At 41.1% G+C, this 14,665-nt stretch overlaps 1 protein-coding gene across 1 annotated transcript in view; it reads right to left on the reverse strand.

The window, feature by feature from the left end:
- EXD1 (exonuclease 3'-5' domain containing 1) overlaps positions 1-13,847 on the reverse strand; it is a 16,469-nt gene extending 2,622 nt beyond the window's left edge. Inside the window, exons 1-6 of the mRNA XM_017741611.1 lie at positions 13,484-13,847; positions 12,039-12,042; positions 11,433-11,465; positions 10,340-10,450; positions 7,817-7,940; positions 4,068-4,247 (exon numbers count right to left, since the gene is read on the reverse strand). Coding sequence (XP_017597100.1) covers positions 4,068-4,247; positions 7,817-7,940; positions 10,340-10,450; positions 11,433-11,465; positions 12,039-12,042; positions 13,484-13,760 — 729 coding nt within the window. The 5' untranslated portion in view covers positions 13,761-13,847. The remainder of the gene's footprint in view (positions 1-4,067; positions 4,248-7,816; positions 7,941-10,339; positions 10,451-11,432; positions 11,466-12,038; positions 12,043-13,483) is intronic.
- Between the last annotated feature and the right edge of the window lie 818 nt (positions 13,848-14,665).

Genomic DNA, 14,665 nt, shown 5'->3' on the forward strand with positions numbered 1-14,665 from the left:
AGTCCTAAACAAGAGAACATGTCTGCATTTCCAAGTACATAACAACTGTCAATATGAATCCACAAGGAGGGTTAAAAAGGTAGCACACATAGCTCCTTTACTAGTTCTTTTCTAGTGACAGAGCTGCAGAGAAACAGAAACACATTTTCCTAAGTGTGTGCATCCACAAGAACAATTAGTGCTGGCAGACAGTTACACTGAAAATGCAGGAAACTGCCAAGACTTTCAGGGTGGGAAGTTTGTGTTTGCTCCTCCCCCTCAGCACTATGGAAGATTATCAGTTTCTGAAAGACACGGAAGAGGGACGCTGAGGGTTTTGATAAAGAAGCACTGAGGATCAGAGGTCACTGCTTTGCATCTGGTTTGTGGGTAAAAAGTCAGGGAACATCCTCCCTTTACTTTAGGAGGGAGCATCCACCATTCAGAAGACTCAACTACCACTTGCAGGTGATAACACAGGAAACCACAGAAAGTGTCAACATACCTTTCCAAAAATACCAGGACCAATGAGATGCCTTTCTTTTTATTTCTTTCCTTTTTATTATTTTTTTCTCTATTTTCTTCTTAATTCTCTTCTGCAAGTACTACATCAACAGGAATGTTGTGAACCACTGGCAATACTTTACTGTTGCTAGTAAATCAGACTACAGGCACATGCAATTATGCATAAGTCTGAAATCAAGCACTCCTGAATATGTTGAAGACCACAAGGATGATCTGACCCTAGCAGGAGCTGTGCATTTAGTCAGAAAGTGATTCTGGTATTTTGCCACCAATGGAGGCCTGATAGAGGGTATAGAAACTTACCACTAAGAAAGAAAAGGTGCATGTGGCAAATTGACTGCAGAGATTGGGCATACAGAGCCAAAGAAAAGGTGGTGACAATTGACAATTATATTCATCAGCCTTCTCTTCTTCACACTTGTCTTTCCTCAGCTCTCAGTGGATTAAGTGATCCATAAGGTCAGCTAGAGATGGGAAGGGGTGTGGCTCAGTATTCCATCCAGCTTCAGTACTCCATGTTTAATGAAGTCTCATGATTGAAGCTGTATCTGTGTACTTGTTTTGCAAGTATAGTTTACAAGGGAGTGTCATAAGTTTGGCAGATTGGGAGAAGGAAAAAAAAAAGCATTCTTCTGTGTGACGTCACTCAGTAAGACCAGAGGAAACAAGAGCAGGCCAGGGAAGCACGGCTCTGTTCGTTGCTCTAGTAAGGCAGCATGTACTCAAACAGCTCTGTAGCCCAGAGGCACAATAGAAGGCATGTCTGCGTAAGAAAAGTTCCCTTTGTCAGAAGCCTGAAGACCTGGTGGTTCTGCTCATTCAGCACAACCCAAGACCTAAAAAAAGAATAGACAAGGACCCAGAAGATGCTTCCTTATCTGGAGTGATGGAAGTTAGTTGGTTTCCAGATCTGGTCATATCCTCCAAGTGCCTGTAAATCAAAGAGCCCACGGTAACTTGGAGATTCTCTTTCCTAGTGACTTTCACTCCCACAACTTTCAAGTAAAGGCTTGATGTACCACAGATGGTTCCTGTTCAGTCCCCCTTCCCATTTAGCAGCTAAAGTAGCGCAAGGTACCTTTATGGCCCTAGAGCATTTATTTGGCTTTGCTGCAGTACTGCTTCAGCAACAGAGGCCTCTCTTCCAGTTCTCCAGCACAGAGACAGGATAGTAGATAACATATTTCAGGTTTCCAAAATGTTTCCCTAGCATGGGTTTGTACCGGAGATCCCTTACTTCTGCTGAAGTAGTGTTGGAGCTGCACCAGATCACATCTGGAGAACACAGTCATCAAGTGCAGGAATTCCAGTGTTGCTGTTGTTTGAGACTGGCTCCAACAAATGAAGTCAAGCTCATCACACCAGACTGCTGTTCACCAAGGGCCCAAGGTGGGGCACAAGTGTAAATTGTAACTGGTCAATGTAAAAAGTAAAATAGTCCAGTAAAAGCATTTTCCAGGTGACTTTCAACTGTTGCTCCATGAAGTGCATGAAGGCATAACAGATTTTAGTGGTAAATAAACTTCTACATAAACATGAAAAAGCACTACAATAAATGGGAGTGGGTATGTGGGTAAGTACTTTGACTATTCATTCTGAGAATCAGATCTGAATTAAGGCTTTTTGATTCAAGGAATTAATACAGACAGCTAGAAAACCTGTAATTGCACAAACAAAGGGTTTGGTTTTCCTTTTTGTCTTAGAATGGATTTAGCTGAACTCATCACCTTGAAAAGGATTCCCTCAAAGATAACTTTGTTTACTTACTGAGTGAAGAAAACTGAAGTAACAGACAAGATTTAACTAAATCACACTCCACATTTGGAGTTTAAACATGTATTGCAAGCAGATTTCAAATAAAGTAGAAGAAACTTTTATTCATGTGATCTACTCACAAGATATAGAAACAACAGAAAATTATTATCAGTGAAATGACAGTGAAAATGGCTACTTTTACTACCCATACTAGATTTCTAAAGTGGTTACTTCAGAAGGCAACTGCTTTAGAATGCAGGAAGTATGACAACCAGATGAGATATCAAATAGATCTTCAAAATACCATTTGAAATACTCAGGATTAAATTAATTCCTTGGCTAATCTTATGGAATAAATGGATTTACAAAAGGGTTGTCTTCAGCAAGCTGAGAACCACTTTAAAAATTCTACAAATAGCCCAATACAAACCAGAATTTGTATTCTCTTCCCTTTAACAAACTGTTCTTTTCCCTCGTGCCATGCCTACTTTTGCATGCATTTCACATTGGAAATTCATATGTCAAGCTAATTTTTTTCCATGACCTAGGAACAACCTTCTTTTTTTGGCAGCTTTCCTCTAAAGAGAAAAGGTTTCCACATATAACTTCCCCTCTTATATCTGTGAAGCAACTATGACCTCTTGGGGTTATCTAATCTACTCCTAAATCCTCAATAATGGGATTTACTGCTCTGAGCCCTTAAGTAATTCCCAAAAAATTTGAGTCTGTGCTTCAAGGCTTTGTCAACCAGGGCAAAGAAAAATACAATTTTTTTTCATGAAGATAAAACTGCATTCTCTTCTCCTAATAAATACTTCAAGACATTCACAACTGCAAACATAAGGCACTAAAACGATTTAATCATGTTAGTTCGGTCTCTTTCTGATGAATGAGGATGTTTGACCATACACTTTTCACCCAAATTTAATACCAACAATATCTTACACGGTTAGTGCAAGCCCTCACAAGGTTATTTCATTGATCAGACAAAGACCACACCAATACCACTGCTTGTTTGGTTTGCATGGACCTGTTCTTTCCAGTAGTGCAATAAGTCAAGCTCTTTCACCAATAATCTCATTTCCTCCACTTTCTGCTGTAAAAATTAACAAGCAATTACAGAAGTGTCCACCATCCAGCCACTCCAAGGTACCTGAACATGCACTACTACTAGTTCTATGTAACCACAGATGAAAAATGTTACTTTACTCGATTCTTCACTGGTTTTTTAAGATAACAAATGTGAGAATAAATGAGTAGGACCAGTATAACTCAGTGACACTTTTATAGAAATAAATATCTTTGGTCAACAAACATTATTCAGAAACAGACAGCATATGCAAACCAGCTCAGCAGTGAAGTTGATAGGAGAAAAATAGAACAAGATATGGGGACCAAACACTTACCAAAACAAAGCAACTCTGTCAGCTGCACATACCAGCACTTTACATCTGCCTGTTGCTCCTCATATCCTCACATGTACACAGCCCCTATTGAGCCCAGTGGTTCTCATCTCTGAGGAGAGTGAACAGAAGGCACAGGTGACTGTGCTCATGCCTTAAGAGCTGCAACTCACCATCCACAAGGCAAACGTGGGGTGGGTTCTGCCGCTGAACTAACAGGAAATGGAGCTAAGGAGATACAGACACCATCACTTCTGCTGCTGCACATGGGAAACAAGGTATGTAGCATAAAGCAGGGTGTACAGCTGCAGAAAAGGAAGCTGCTGTGACTTGGTCCTCCAGAGTTTATCCATTAGAGCCTTAGATCCAATCACTAACCAGAGAAATAAGCAAAGATATACCTACCTTTGCACTCACATGGTGATCTCCAGACCCAGTCCAATAAGCATTTAAATAAGCTGTTAGGTCAGACATCAAGTTATCCATTAGAGATGAGTGGAGCAGCAGAAGGTATATAGCCTTCAGGACAAATGCTTTAAGCAGGGAAGCTAGGAAGGGTCTCAAGAACCATATGTCAGGATTCTCCTGTGTATCCCAGTGCAAATGAAAATAGTTATTGTTGTGGTTTAATCCCAGCCACAAATTAAATACCATGCAGAGGTCACTCCCCTCAACCCCCATCATGGTAGGGAGGAGAATTGGAAAGAAAAGACAAACCTTGTGGGTTGAGATACAATAGTTTAATAATTTTTTTTTAAAAGAGCTAATAATATAGTAGTGATAAGTGAAGGGAGAAAGAGAAATAAAATCCAGGAGAAAAAGTGATGCACAATATTCCATCATTGAGCAGCAATCAGCTCCCTACCAGGTAACTCCTCTGGTTTAAATACTGGGCACGGCATTCTGTGGTATGGAATATCCCTTTGGCCAGTTTGGATCACCTGTCCTGGCCATGCTCTCTCCCACTTTTTTGTGCAGCTCCTCATGGCAGAGCATGGGAAACTGAAAAGCCCTTGGCTTAGGGTAAGCACTAGTGAGTAGCAGCCAAACCATCAGTGTGTTGTCAGCACTATTCTCATACAGAATCCAGGAATCATAGCACTGTACCAGTTACTAAGAAGAAAATGTACTCTGTCCCAGGACAGTTATTTTAAGTTGATAAAAATTTAAGAAAGCTTTTCATCATAGACTTCTGCAGTTTACAACGTATTTCGTGATGTTGATCTTTATTTTCTGTGCAACTGAATGTTTTCAGTTTCTAAGGCCATCTGTGTACAAGCCTGTGGTGGTTAGAGAAGCAGAAGTTTGGACGGAGGGATTGCTTCCTAAAGGAAAAAAACAGCAAAAAACCCAGCCAACAAAAACACAAACCAAAAACCACCACACACCTATTCCAGCATTTAATGCTAGGTTCTCTCTCATCTATCTCTGAAACTAGGTTGGATTCCTAAGAGCTGAAATAAAAGATCTAAAGGCAAAAAAAATACTTCTGTGAAGGGAGCTGGGGAAGCAGCTAGGGATAGAAACATCATCAGCAACCATAAATGAAACCAGGAGAACATGAAAATAAGCCCCAGTTAAACAGCATGACCATGATACCCTGGGCAAAACTGTCACTACAGAGTGGTTTACACTGGTATACTTACTGCATGCACATTACACAGTCATTTTCCACTTTTAGTCTTCAGGGCAATGGGATGATTTGGTCTGGTAAACTAAGGAAGGCATGTTGTCATTTGGCTTAGATTTGCCATCAGAATTCTCAAAACAGAAATTTTGAGAGACACTATTGGAATTCTAAAACTTACATAAAAATAAAGCTGTGTTCAAATTAGAGGTTTCACTGAGTAGCTTTTATAGCAATATCAAATAACATTTAATCCAGGCTTTTGAGAAAGATTTGAAGTCTATGAACAAGTGGAAGCCCACTTGTATTTACTGAAGAAGTTACAATACCAGAATGAAGGAAGAAAAAATGCTCTTGTAGGAAAGAGATTGTTCCTATTCAGTAAAAAGTCTTGCCTGTGTAGTGAGGTCTCATTAAGTATCTAGTACCCTTATTTAATAGGTTCTTTGGAAGTCTTCTCACCCCACCTCAACCCCTCCCCAGCACAAAAAAGCAAGGTCACGTGATTAAAAAATCCCAGCAAAAGGATAGAACCATAGTATAATTTATCTTAGAAAAATCTCAGTTATCATCGAGTCCAGCTGTTAAGTCAGCACTGCCAAGTCCACCACTAAACCACATCCCTAAGTACCACATCCACACATCTTCTAAATACCTTTAGGGATGGTGACTACACCACTTTCCTGGGCAGCCTGTTCCATTGCTTCCCTTTCAGTGAAGTAACTTTTCCTCATATCCAATCTAAACCTCCTCTGGCACAACTTGAGGCCTTTTCCTCTTGTCCTGTTGCTTGTTACCAGAGAAAAGAAACCATTCCCCACCTCACTACAACCTCATTTCAGATACTTGTAGAGAGCAATAAAGTCCCTTCTGAGCCTCCTTTTCTTCACACTAAACAACCCCAGCTCCCTCAGCTGCTCCTCATAGGATTTGTGCTCCAGAGCCTTCAGCAGCTCTGTTGACCTTCTCTGGACATGCTCCAGCACCTCAATGTCCTTGTCATAGTGAGGGGCCCAAAACTGGGCACAGGGTTCAAGGCATGGCCTCACCAATGCTGAGTACAGGGGGACAATCACTGCCCTGGTCCTGCTGGTCACGTTCTTTCTGGATTTTAGTAAGGCTTTTGATACTGTCCCTCAGAGTATCGTTCTGGACAAGTTGCCCAACTGTGGGATAAGTCCATGATGCTCTGGGTGAAGAACTGGCCAAAGGACAGAGCTCAAAGGGTTCTAATGAATGGAGCTACATCTATCTGGCTGGCAACTGGGAACAGTTGAGGAATACCATTGGTATTCCTTGTGGTTCAGTTCCAGAGCCTGTTCTGTTCAGTATATTTGTCAACAATCTGCATGCAGGAGTTGAAGGCACCATTGGCAAGTTTGCTGATCATACCAAACTGGGAGGTGTTGCTGATTCTTGAGGAACAAGAGACCTTGGAGAGGGATCTACATAGATTGGAGCATTGGGCTACAATTAATGGGATGAAATTTTCCATGTTGAAATGCCAGATTCTGCATCTAGGATGGAATAACACTGGACACAAGTATATATTGGGAAAGTGGCTGGAAAGCAGCCATGCAGTCAGGGACCTGGTTGGCAGCAGGCTCAGTGGGAGTCAGCAGTGTGCCCTGGCATCTTGGGAGGCATCAAACACAGCATCACCAGCTGGTCAGTGGAGAAGAAGGTGCTGAGCTCTTCTCCCTGGTATCCAGTGACAGGACACATGGGAATGGTTCAAAACTGCATCAGAGAAGGTTTAGTCTGGATATTAGGGAGCATTTCTTGGCTGAGAGGGTGGCCAAACACTGGAACAAGCTTCCTAGAGAGGTGGTCAATGCCCCAAGCTGTCAGTTTTTAAGAGGCATTTGGACAATGCCCTTAATACCAGCCTTTAACTTGGCCAGCCCTGAACTGGTCAGGCAGTTGGATTAGATGCTCATTGTAGGTCCCTTCCATATGAAATAGTCTATTTAATCAAGCTTATGTTCCCCGGATCTTATAAGTTCTTGGCCCATCAAGTTTTCCCATGCTTGTCCCCATCTGAAAGATTAACAAAACCAAGAAAAATAGAGAATGATGGTTTGGTTGCTGAACTGCACAAGAACTTTCTCATTCTAATAGTGCTGTCAGTAAAAGTTCCCCTTCTCCCCATTTGACTCAGGATTCATTTTAAGCAATTTGCTCTGTCAAAACTAGGTTTTAGAATTAGTCAAAAATATTAAGATATCCAGAACATTTTCCCACCCGAGTTATATATATATCCTGTATTGTACAATCTTTAAGGTTCTTCAAAACCTGAATTTCAAATGAGCTATTAGGAAATACCAGCATAAGCACTGATGCCAACTAATGGTTGCACCTGTCTCCCAAGGCAGTGTTACAAAATGTCCTTAACTACAGCAATTTAATCACTGCTTACTGCCCTGCTCTTAAAAAAAAAACAAAACCCCCTCACATTAACATCTCAAGATAGCCAAAGGACAGCTCACAGCTGAGTCTTCAGAAAGTGCCTCACTGAATCATTCACTGAAGTTACCAGCTGTCTGCACTTCATGATGGCATCCCACTTGGAAGGTATCTTCACCTGTAATGTGCAGACATGATGCAGAAGGAAGCCACCAGTTGTCACTGAAAACTGCAGAACAGTTGCAGAGCATCAGCAACCTGTGATGGAAGGGATCAATATGCCATGACCAATGTCCATTAATCCAAGGCAAAGAATGTGGAGGTTTGACAGTGGTGTTGCATATTAGGAGTAAAGTGTGCTACAAGCAAATTAATCATCATTCTGACTGCATGCAGTTGCAGAGCTAGCAATCTGACTCCTTAAAGCTGTTATGTAAAGGGGTAGATTAAGTTTTAAGAATTACTTATATGAGTTTTATGTTGTAGTTGTCTATGGCTCCTTCTAGCCCAGTACTCTTGGTATCAGAATAAACATACGGTGATACTTTCCCAGGATACTTATGGTTTTGCCTTTTATCCAAAACCTAAAATAATGATGGAATATAAGGAGAATATAGTGAAAAAATAGGTAAGTTGTCATAAACCTTTTTCCTATAACCTGATTTTGCCAGTAAGACTCATCTTTGACAGCACACAGAGCCAGAAGGAAAGCAGGAAACAGCCTCCAGCAGCAACTGCATGGCGTGGTGTTTGCTTGTTTCTATTCCCGGTTTCATCCTTTTTACCTGTTTGCATTGATCTGTGGAATCAGATAGCAGCAGTGAGCTCTTCACTTGTGCATTTTATGGTTAAATCTTAACTCATAGACTCATGGACTTCTGTCTTATGGAAAGTCTCAAGCTGTCAAATTTTCTGTATTTTTTTCAGCACACACCTTTAGGAATAATTGCAGTATTTATTTTGGTAATACACAAACATGCAACCCACATTTTACAATAGGCAGGGGTTTCAGAGTGTGAGGATACCCAAAAGGTTAGGGATGTAAGCACTGACAACAGCCAGTTGCCTGCTCACTATGCAGCTTTTTAGACTGTTGCAGCCCAACATGGACACAACCCCTGCCCCCAAGGAAGTAAAATGTGAAATAGCAGTATCAAACTTCCACAAACTTTATCAAAAGCTACTTCAACTGGTGATTTTTAAGTATTATAAGAACATCAGCAGGGAAGACAGTGAACATCAGAACACTGCTACACTCTAAATGGTGTCTTAATTATATCAGTTTACTTATTGTAAGGAACGAACTGTTGCAGCAACTGGCCAAAACCAGGGATAACATTTTTCAAATTGTGCAGGCAGGATTCCATGTAAACCAGAGTTCTTAATTCCATTGCTTCATTTTTTTTGCAGAGTGTCACTTGTACATCCAGCCTGTTCCCATTTTAACAACACTGAGAAGCTGTCTCTAGGAAGTGCTTCACAAAAAGCAGCTGTGAGAATTTGCTCAGAAGTACCTCCCAGTTATTTTTCCAGCAGTACAGAGTAGAAGACAAGACAGCTTAATTCCCCAATGTCAGGTACACTACGGGCTACCTGAGATCAGACTACGTCGGTCGCTTACGTCCATTAGAAGTAGGATTCAGGCCAAGGAATCAGAATAATTGAATCTCCGCCTAGAGAACTACCAGTGCGAGGAAAGCAGGCATGGCAGCTCATACCGAGACAACAGAACAACGAGTGCAATTCTGTGTACCTTGGATCCTAGGGTGCGTAGTTCTGGTTAATTATTTCTACTGTTTCAGTTACATGTTCTAGCCAGTACCTTTGGGACTGCTGGTGGGAATTTTCAGCTCTATCTTTTTCATACAGTCAAGACTTAAAACTGACTGATATTTGATCTGTAATGAAATAACATAATTTTTAAGGGCAAAAGGCCAAACTAAGATTAGAAAGTAACTGAGAGAAACCTGTGTCATAAAAAGCTTACTACATAGCCCAGGTTAGGGCTTTGAGGAGTTACTACAGGCAGTCATATCTATGACATGAAAAGTTAGTATATATGCAAGGACAAGTCATACATAACTATGTATGACATATCCATGCCCATTATGAAGGATCATAGCCATTATGTTACTTTCTTCTCTCTCAAAAGGCTCTTAATTCTCCTGTTAGTTACACATTAACCACCACACCACCAGGGCCAGCACCAGCAAAATCAGATTTTTTGATAACTTGGCCCGTTCCCTCATTTTACCAGCTTTTACCAGCAGATGCTTCCCAGTGCAGGATGCCTGTATCTGAATCTGTTTCTATGCTTGTGCAAGGGGCAGAAAGAACAAAGAACATAAAGCACAAACTGACCTGGCTCCTGGTTAAGTCACAGTAGCCTCAGGTTGTTCCGAGTTTGATCAAGAACAGTTAATACATCTTAAAAACCCCGCACATTAAACCTGCTGCTATTATTAGACAGTAGCTACCTTTTAAAATGGGTCTACACAAGATTCTAACTAACACTATCAGCCTTGCCTGTGGTTTCTTTCTAGCTAGAAAGAAACTTTGTTCAACAACTGTCGCATTCTAGCAGTGTTGACCTTCTCTGAGAGAATGCCCTGAAGTTTGTCTTGGTTAAATTTTTGTTCCCAACCAGAATATTTGAAGGGTACCTGTGTATCCAAGACACTGAAGGACACTGTACTGGTGAAAGAGACAGTCTGAGACACATTGGCAGCCATGCATGACTTGAAGCATGAACTGTCTGATTTAAATGCCTACAGTCTAGAGCGTGACCACAACTCTGTTATCTGACAAAAAACCTGGCTGTTTAAAAGTGAGCTGCAGCATTACTTTTTGTCATTATGATGCACAATGAAATAAAAAGATTTCCATTTAAAATATTACGTGCACTAAAAAAAGAGTGCACCCTAATTTCTAGGCTTGTCTAGGGAAGGGAAAAGACTGTTGCAAAGACAAAACTAAGAGACAGATCACATCAGCCCGTGCTCATTCTTTTTTTACTCATGTCCTTTGGTATTTGAATTTTTAAATATAAAAGTGAATGGACAGTGAAATAGCTGAGACAGTTAGCATCTCAGCTGTGGAGAATATACAAACAGCAGACTATTCTAAAATGACCAAAGTATATATTTTATATAAAAGAAGATGTGGATGTCCTATCCCTGGAAGTGTTCAAAGCCAGGCTGGATGGGGCTCTGAGCAACCTGATCTAGTGCAAGGTATCTCTGGAACTAGATGGTCTTTAAGGTCCCTTCCAACCCAAACCATTCTATGATTATATTTTCTCTCCCACTACCCAGATAAATGCAGCTAACCTTTCTTTAGCCTATACAGGTTTTGCACTCTTGTCACCATTCTCTGAGAACAGAACGAGCTGATTTTGGATCTGTGCCTGAATAGGTAAACACCTATTCAGGTGTTATGTATGTGTTAGAGCAGGAGCCACACAATCAGATCAGTGCCTGACAGCCAGCACAAATCCAAAGGGCAAAGCTCTTATTGAGCTTTAAATTATCTATCATGCCACATACATTTCAGGAACAAGTGTAAGATTAAAATAGTCACCAAAAGGAATGCTCACTGGCTGAAGCCCTTTTGATTTCTCCAAAAGATCAGTTGTGCTGCTCAGCCACTTTTACGTTTGATAACAGCTACAGGATAAACATTTTGGAAAGCAGGTCAGTTTCCTTCTGATGTCTGCAGATAACAAGCTCTGTACCTACCTTTGTGTTACCATTGTTCTCTCAAAATACATCCTGTTCAGACAAACCAAGAGATAACAGTCTCGGGGAAAAACATTGTCTAAAACAAAGACTAGGTACATTGCTTGACTAATATCCACACTATCTCCGAGGGAATATTTTGAGCGATCTGAGGCCCTGAGATGGCTCTCTAAGGAAACACAGGGACAACTCCATAGACCACAATCTGCTTGGTCCTGTGTCTATTTGTTTGTTCACTTCAACACCTTAAGTGCACCTGAACAAGCAAGACAATCAAACAAAACACAGAAGTCAAAACATCATTAAAATGTCCATGCTGGTGAAATGTGAAAGAGAAATATTTCATGCAATACCCTCTACCTCTGTTCAGAAAATTAACTGCTGTATATGAAGCAACTCCTTAATTCAGCATGCATGGTTCTTACAGAAGATCCTGAAGCTACCCAACAATAAGCTTATTTTCCACAAAAAAGCCCCTATCTCAGATAAAATTTCACATTTATTCTGAAAATAAAACAGGAAAGCAGAATTTGAACAGATGTTCACTACAAAGATCAGCAACAGTCTTAAGGTAAGCTGGAGTTCAAGGGACAAAGAATGAAGTACCTGACTGGAGCCCAAGAAGCACACAATTTAAATATCTGTAAGTCTTTACCCTGAATCATTAATATTTGATCCATTAGTTAGTTAATTGGAGGGCAATTATACAAGTTCACCACTATGAAAAACCAAGTTGCATCACTGAAACTTTACTGTAATCAAATGGAAGTTACTAAAGTCATAAAAAATGGTAGCATCACAGGACCATAAGGAAGAATAAACTATTCAAATGTGGTCTTGTGAAAAGACTCAAAGCAAAGCCATCTAGGAGCATGGGTCTGCAGGAGTTTGAAACATATTTTTACTAGCTTTCTGAAGGCACGATTATAAATGTTTTGAGAGCATCTATATAACTCTAACTTTCCTGTGCAATTGTTCTGGAACTGTTCCACCACAGTTGAAATGCTCATAGGAAATTCTCCCTGAAACCACAAGCTGACAAGGAAACAAACCAAGCAAATTCTACCTAGGAATACTACTGGGAAACCAAAACCAAAACCAACCAACCAAAAAAAAAAAAAAAAAAAAACCCCAAAGAAAAATGTGAGAGATAAGAATTGTAAACAATAGTTTGGAAGAACCTTTTACTATATACCCACCACCTTGTTCACCTCTTTAGAGCTGAGAAAAACAGACTTGGCACAAGTGAGTTTGAAAATCAGAATTATACTCAATGTTGTGGCTCCCCCAGCAAGTACATCCCATCCCTTCTCTTCGTGTGAAAGGCAGGAAGGATTTCAATATACTTGAAAAGCATTGCTGTTCCCCTCCCTGAATCTGGTTAATTCAATGACAGAAACAATTTATATTCTAGTGCTGAAAAGCAACATTTGAACGCTTGTTAAAGACTACTTAAGACTAATGACTTAAACATCCCATCAGGAACAAAGTCAGTATTGAACTACAGCTAATAAATTTACAGACTATTACATATAGCATAAAGCAAGTATGTAGAAAAAGGCAGAATGGAGTAAGTTAATCACTTGGTAAGTCCAGTAGATGCCTTCTAGCTAGTTCCCCCTCAGCACTTTTCTCCTGTCCCCAAAGCAAAGCAGATGCCAATAGAAATGCACAGGACCTTCGTACATTAGAAATGTTTTTCTTAAATAATCCCATATTTATGCCATTAGTGAAGGAGATAAACAGATCATTTAATAGACATGCTTTTGCCTGAGCAAATAAAAGTAAGACCAAGTTAACATGAACTTTAGGCATTTTAACTTCCCAGCACAATCCATAGGGGAAAGTTTTGCACATATACAACAACATATACAATGAACTTGCCTTCAGAATATAAATAGGGGGCACTCATCTCAACTGATTACCTTTGGAATAGTTACTTTCATTAGCAGTCTCATTGGACATTAACTATTATTATTTAACCAGTAAGCTTTAATGCAATACAGTCCCAAGACCTTCCCAAAGTGAGTTATTATTATTATTTCACTTACAGATAATGGGGGAACAAAAGCTGTGTGATTTATACACCGTTTTAATTCCTACTGATTTTTGGAGAAAAAATGAAACTGAATAATTCAGATGTGACCCAAAAAAGGAATTGAAATGATGACCTATAGGTGGGCACGACCCCCCTGCCCCAAATGCAGTAAGCAAAGCCTCACCATTGACTATTCCACGACCAAAAATGATCCTTAATCTTAAAGTGCTTCTGCCAGTTTCCAAGTTCTTCACTGAAATGAAGGAGGGGAAAAAAATACAGACATACATCAGGTTCCATTCTTTGGGGTAAAATATTTATCATTACCTCTGACCTGCTGGAAAGCAGCTCTGCAGAGAAAGACCTCGGGGTCCTGGTGGACAACAAGCTGTCCCTGAGCCAGCAGTGTCCATGTGGCCAAGAAGGCCAATGGTGTCCTGGGGTGCATTAGGAAGAGCATTGCCAGCAGGTGCAGGGAGGTGATTCTGCTCTACTCAGCCCTGGTGAGGAGGCCACATCTGGAGTGCTGTGTCCCATTCTGGGCTCCTTAGTACAAGAGAGACATGGAGCTCCTGGAGTGGGACCAGTGGAGTGCAGTGAGGATGAATGGCCAACTGGAGCATCTCTTTTGTGAGGAAGGACTGAGGGAGCTGGGCCTGTTCAGCCTCAAGAAGAGATGATTGAGTGTGGACTTCATCAAAATCTATCAGTATCTGAAGGGAGGGTGTCAGAGGATGGAGCCAGGCTCTGCTCAGTTGTGCCAAGCAACAGGACAAGAGGCAATGGGCAGAAATGGATGCACAGGAAGCTGCAACTGAACATGAGGAAAAACTTCTTTACTGTGCAGGTGGCAATGCACTGGAACAGGTTGCCCAGAGACGTTGTGGAGTCTCCCTCACTGGAGATATTCAAGAATCATCTGGATGGAATCCTGTGCCATCTGCTGTAGGATGACCCTGCTTGAGCGGGGAGGTTGGACCAGGTGACCTACTGCGGTCTCTTCCAACCTTACCCGTTCTGTGATTCTGCGATTTGCAAAACAAAGCAAGACCGTAGCACCAAGCACTGCTATTAACTTGGGAAAGAAACAACAAAGCAGTTACTTTAAGCGGCCGCTCTCCCGCTGTGCACAGGAGCTTTCCACACGCCTGCGCGCGGGGCTCGTGGGCGGCCGCGAGGCGTGTGAGGGGCGGGC

Source organism: Corvus brachyrhynchos, unplaced genomic scaffold, assembly GCF_000691975.1.
Source record: "Corvus brachyrhynchos isolate BGI_N302 unplaced genomic scaffold, ASM69197v1 scaffold115, whole genome shotgun sequence".
Lineage (NCBI taxonomy): Eukaryota > Metazoa > Chordata > Aves > Passeriformes > Corvidae > Corvus > Corvus brachyrhynchos.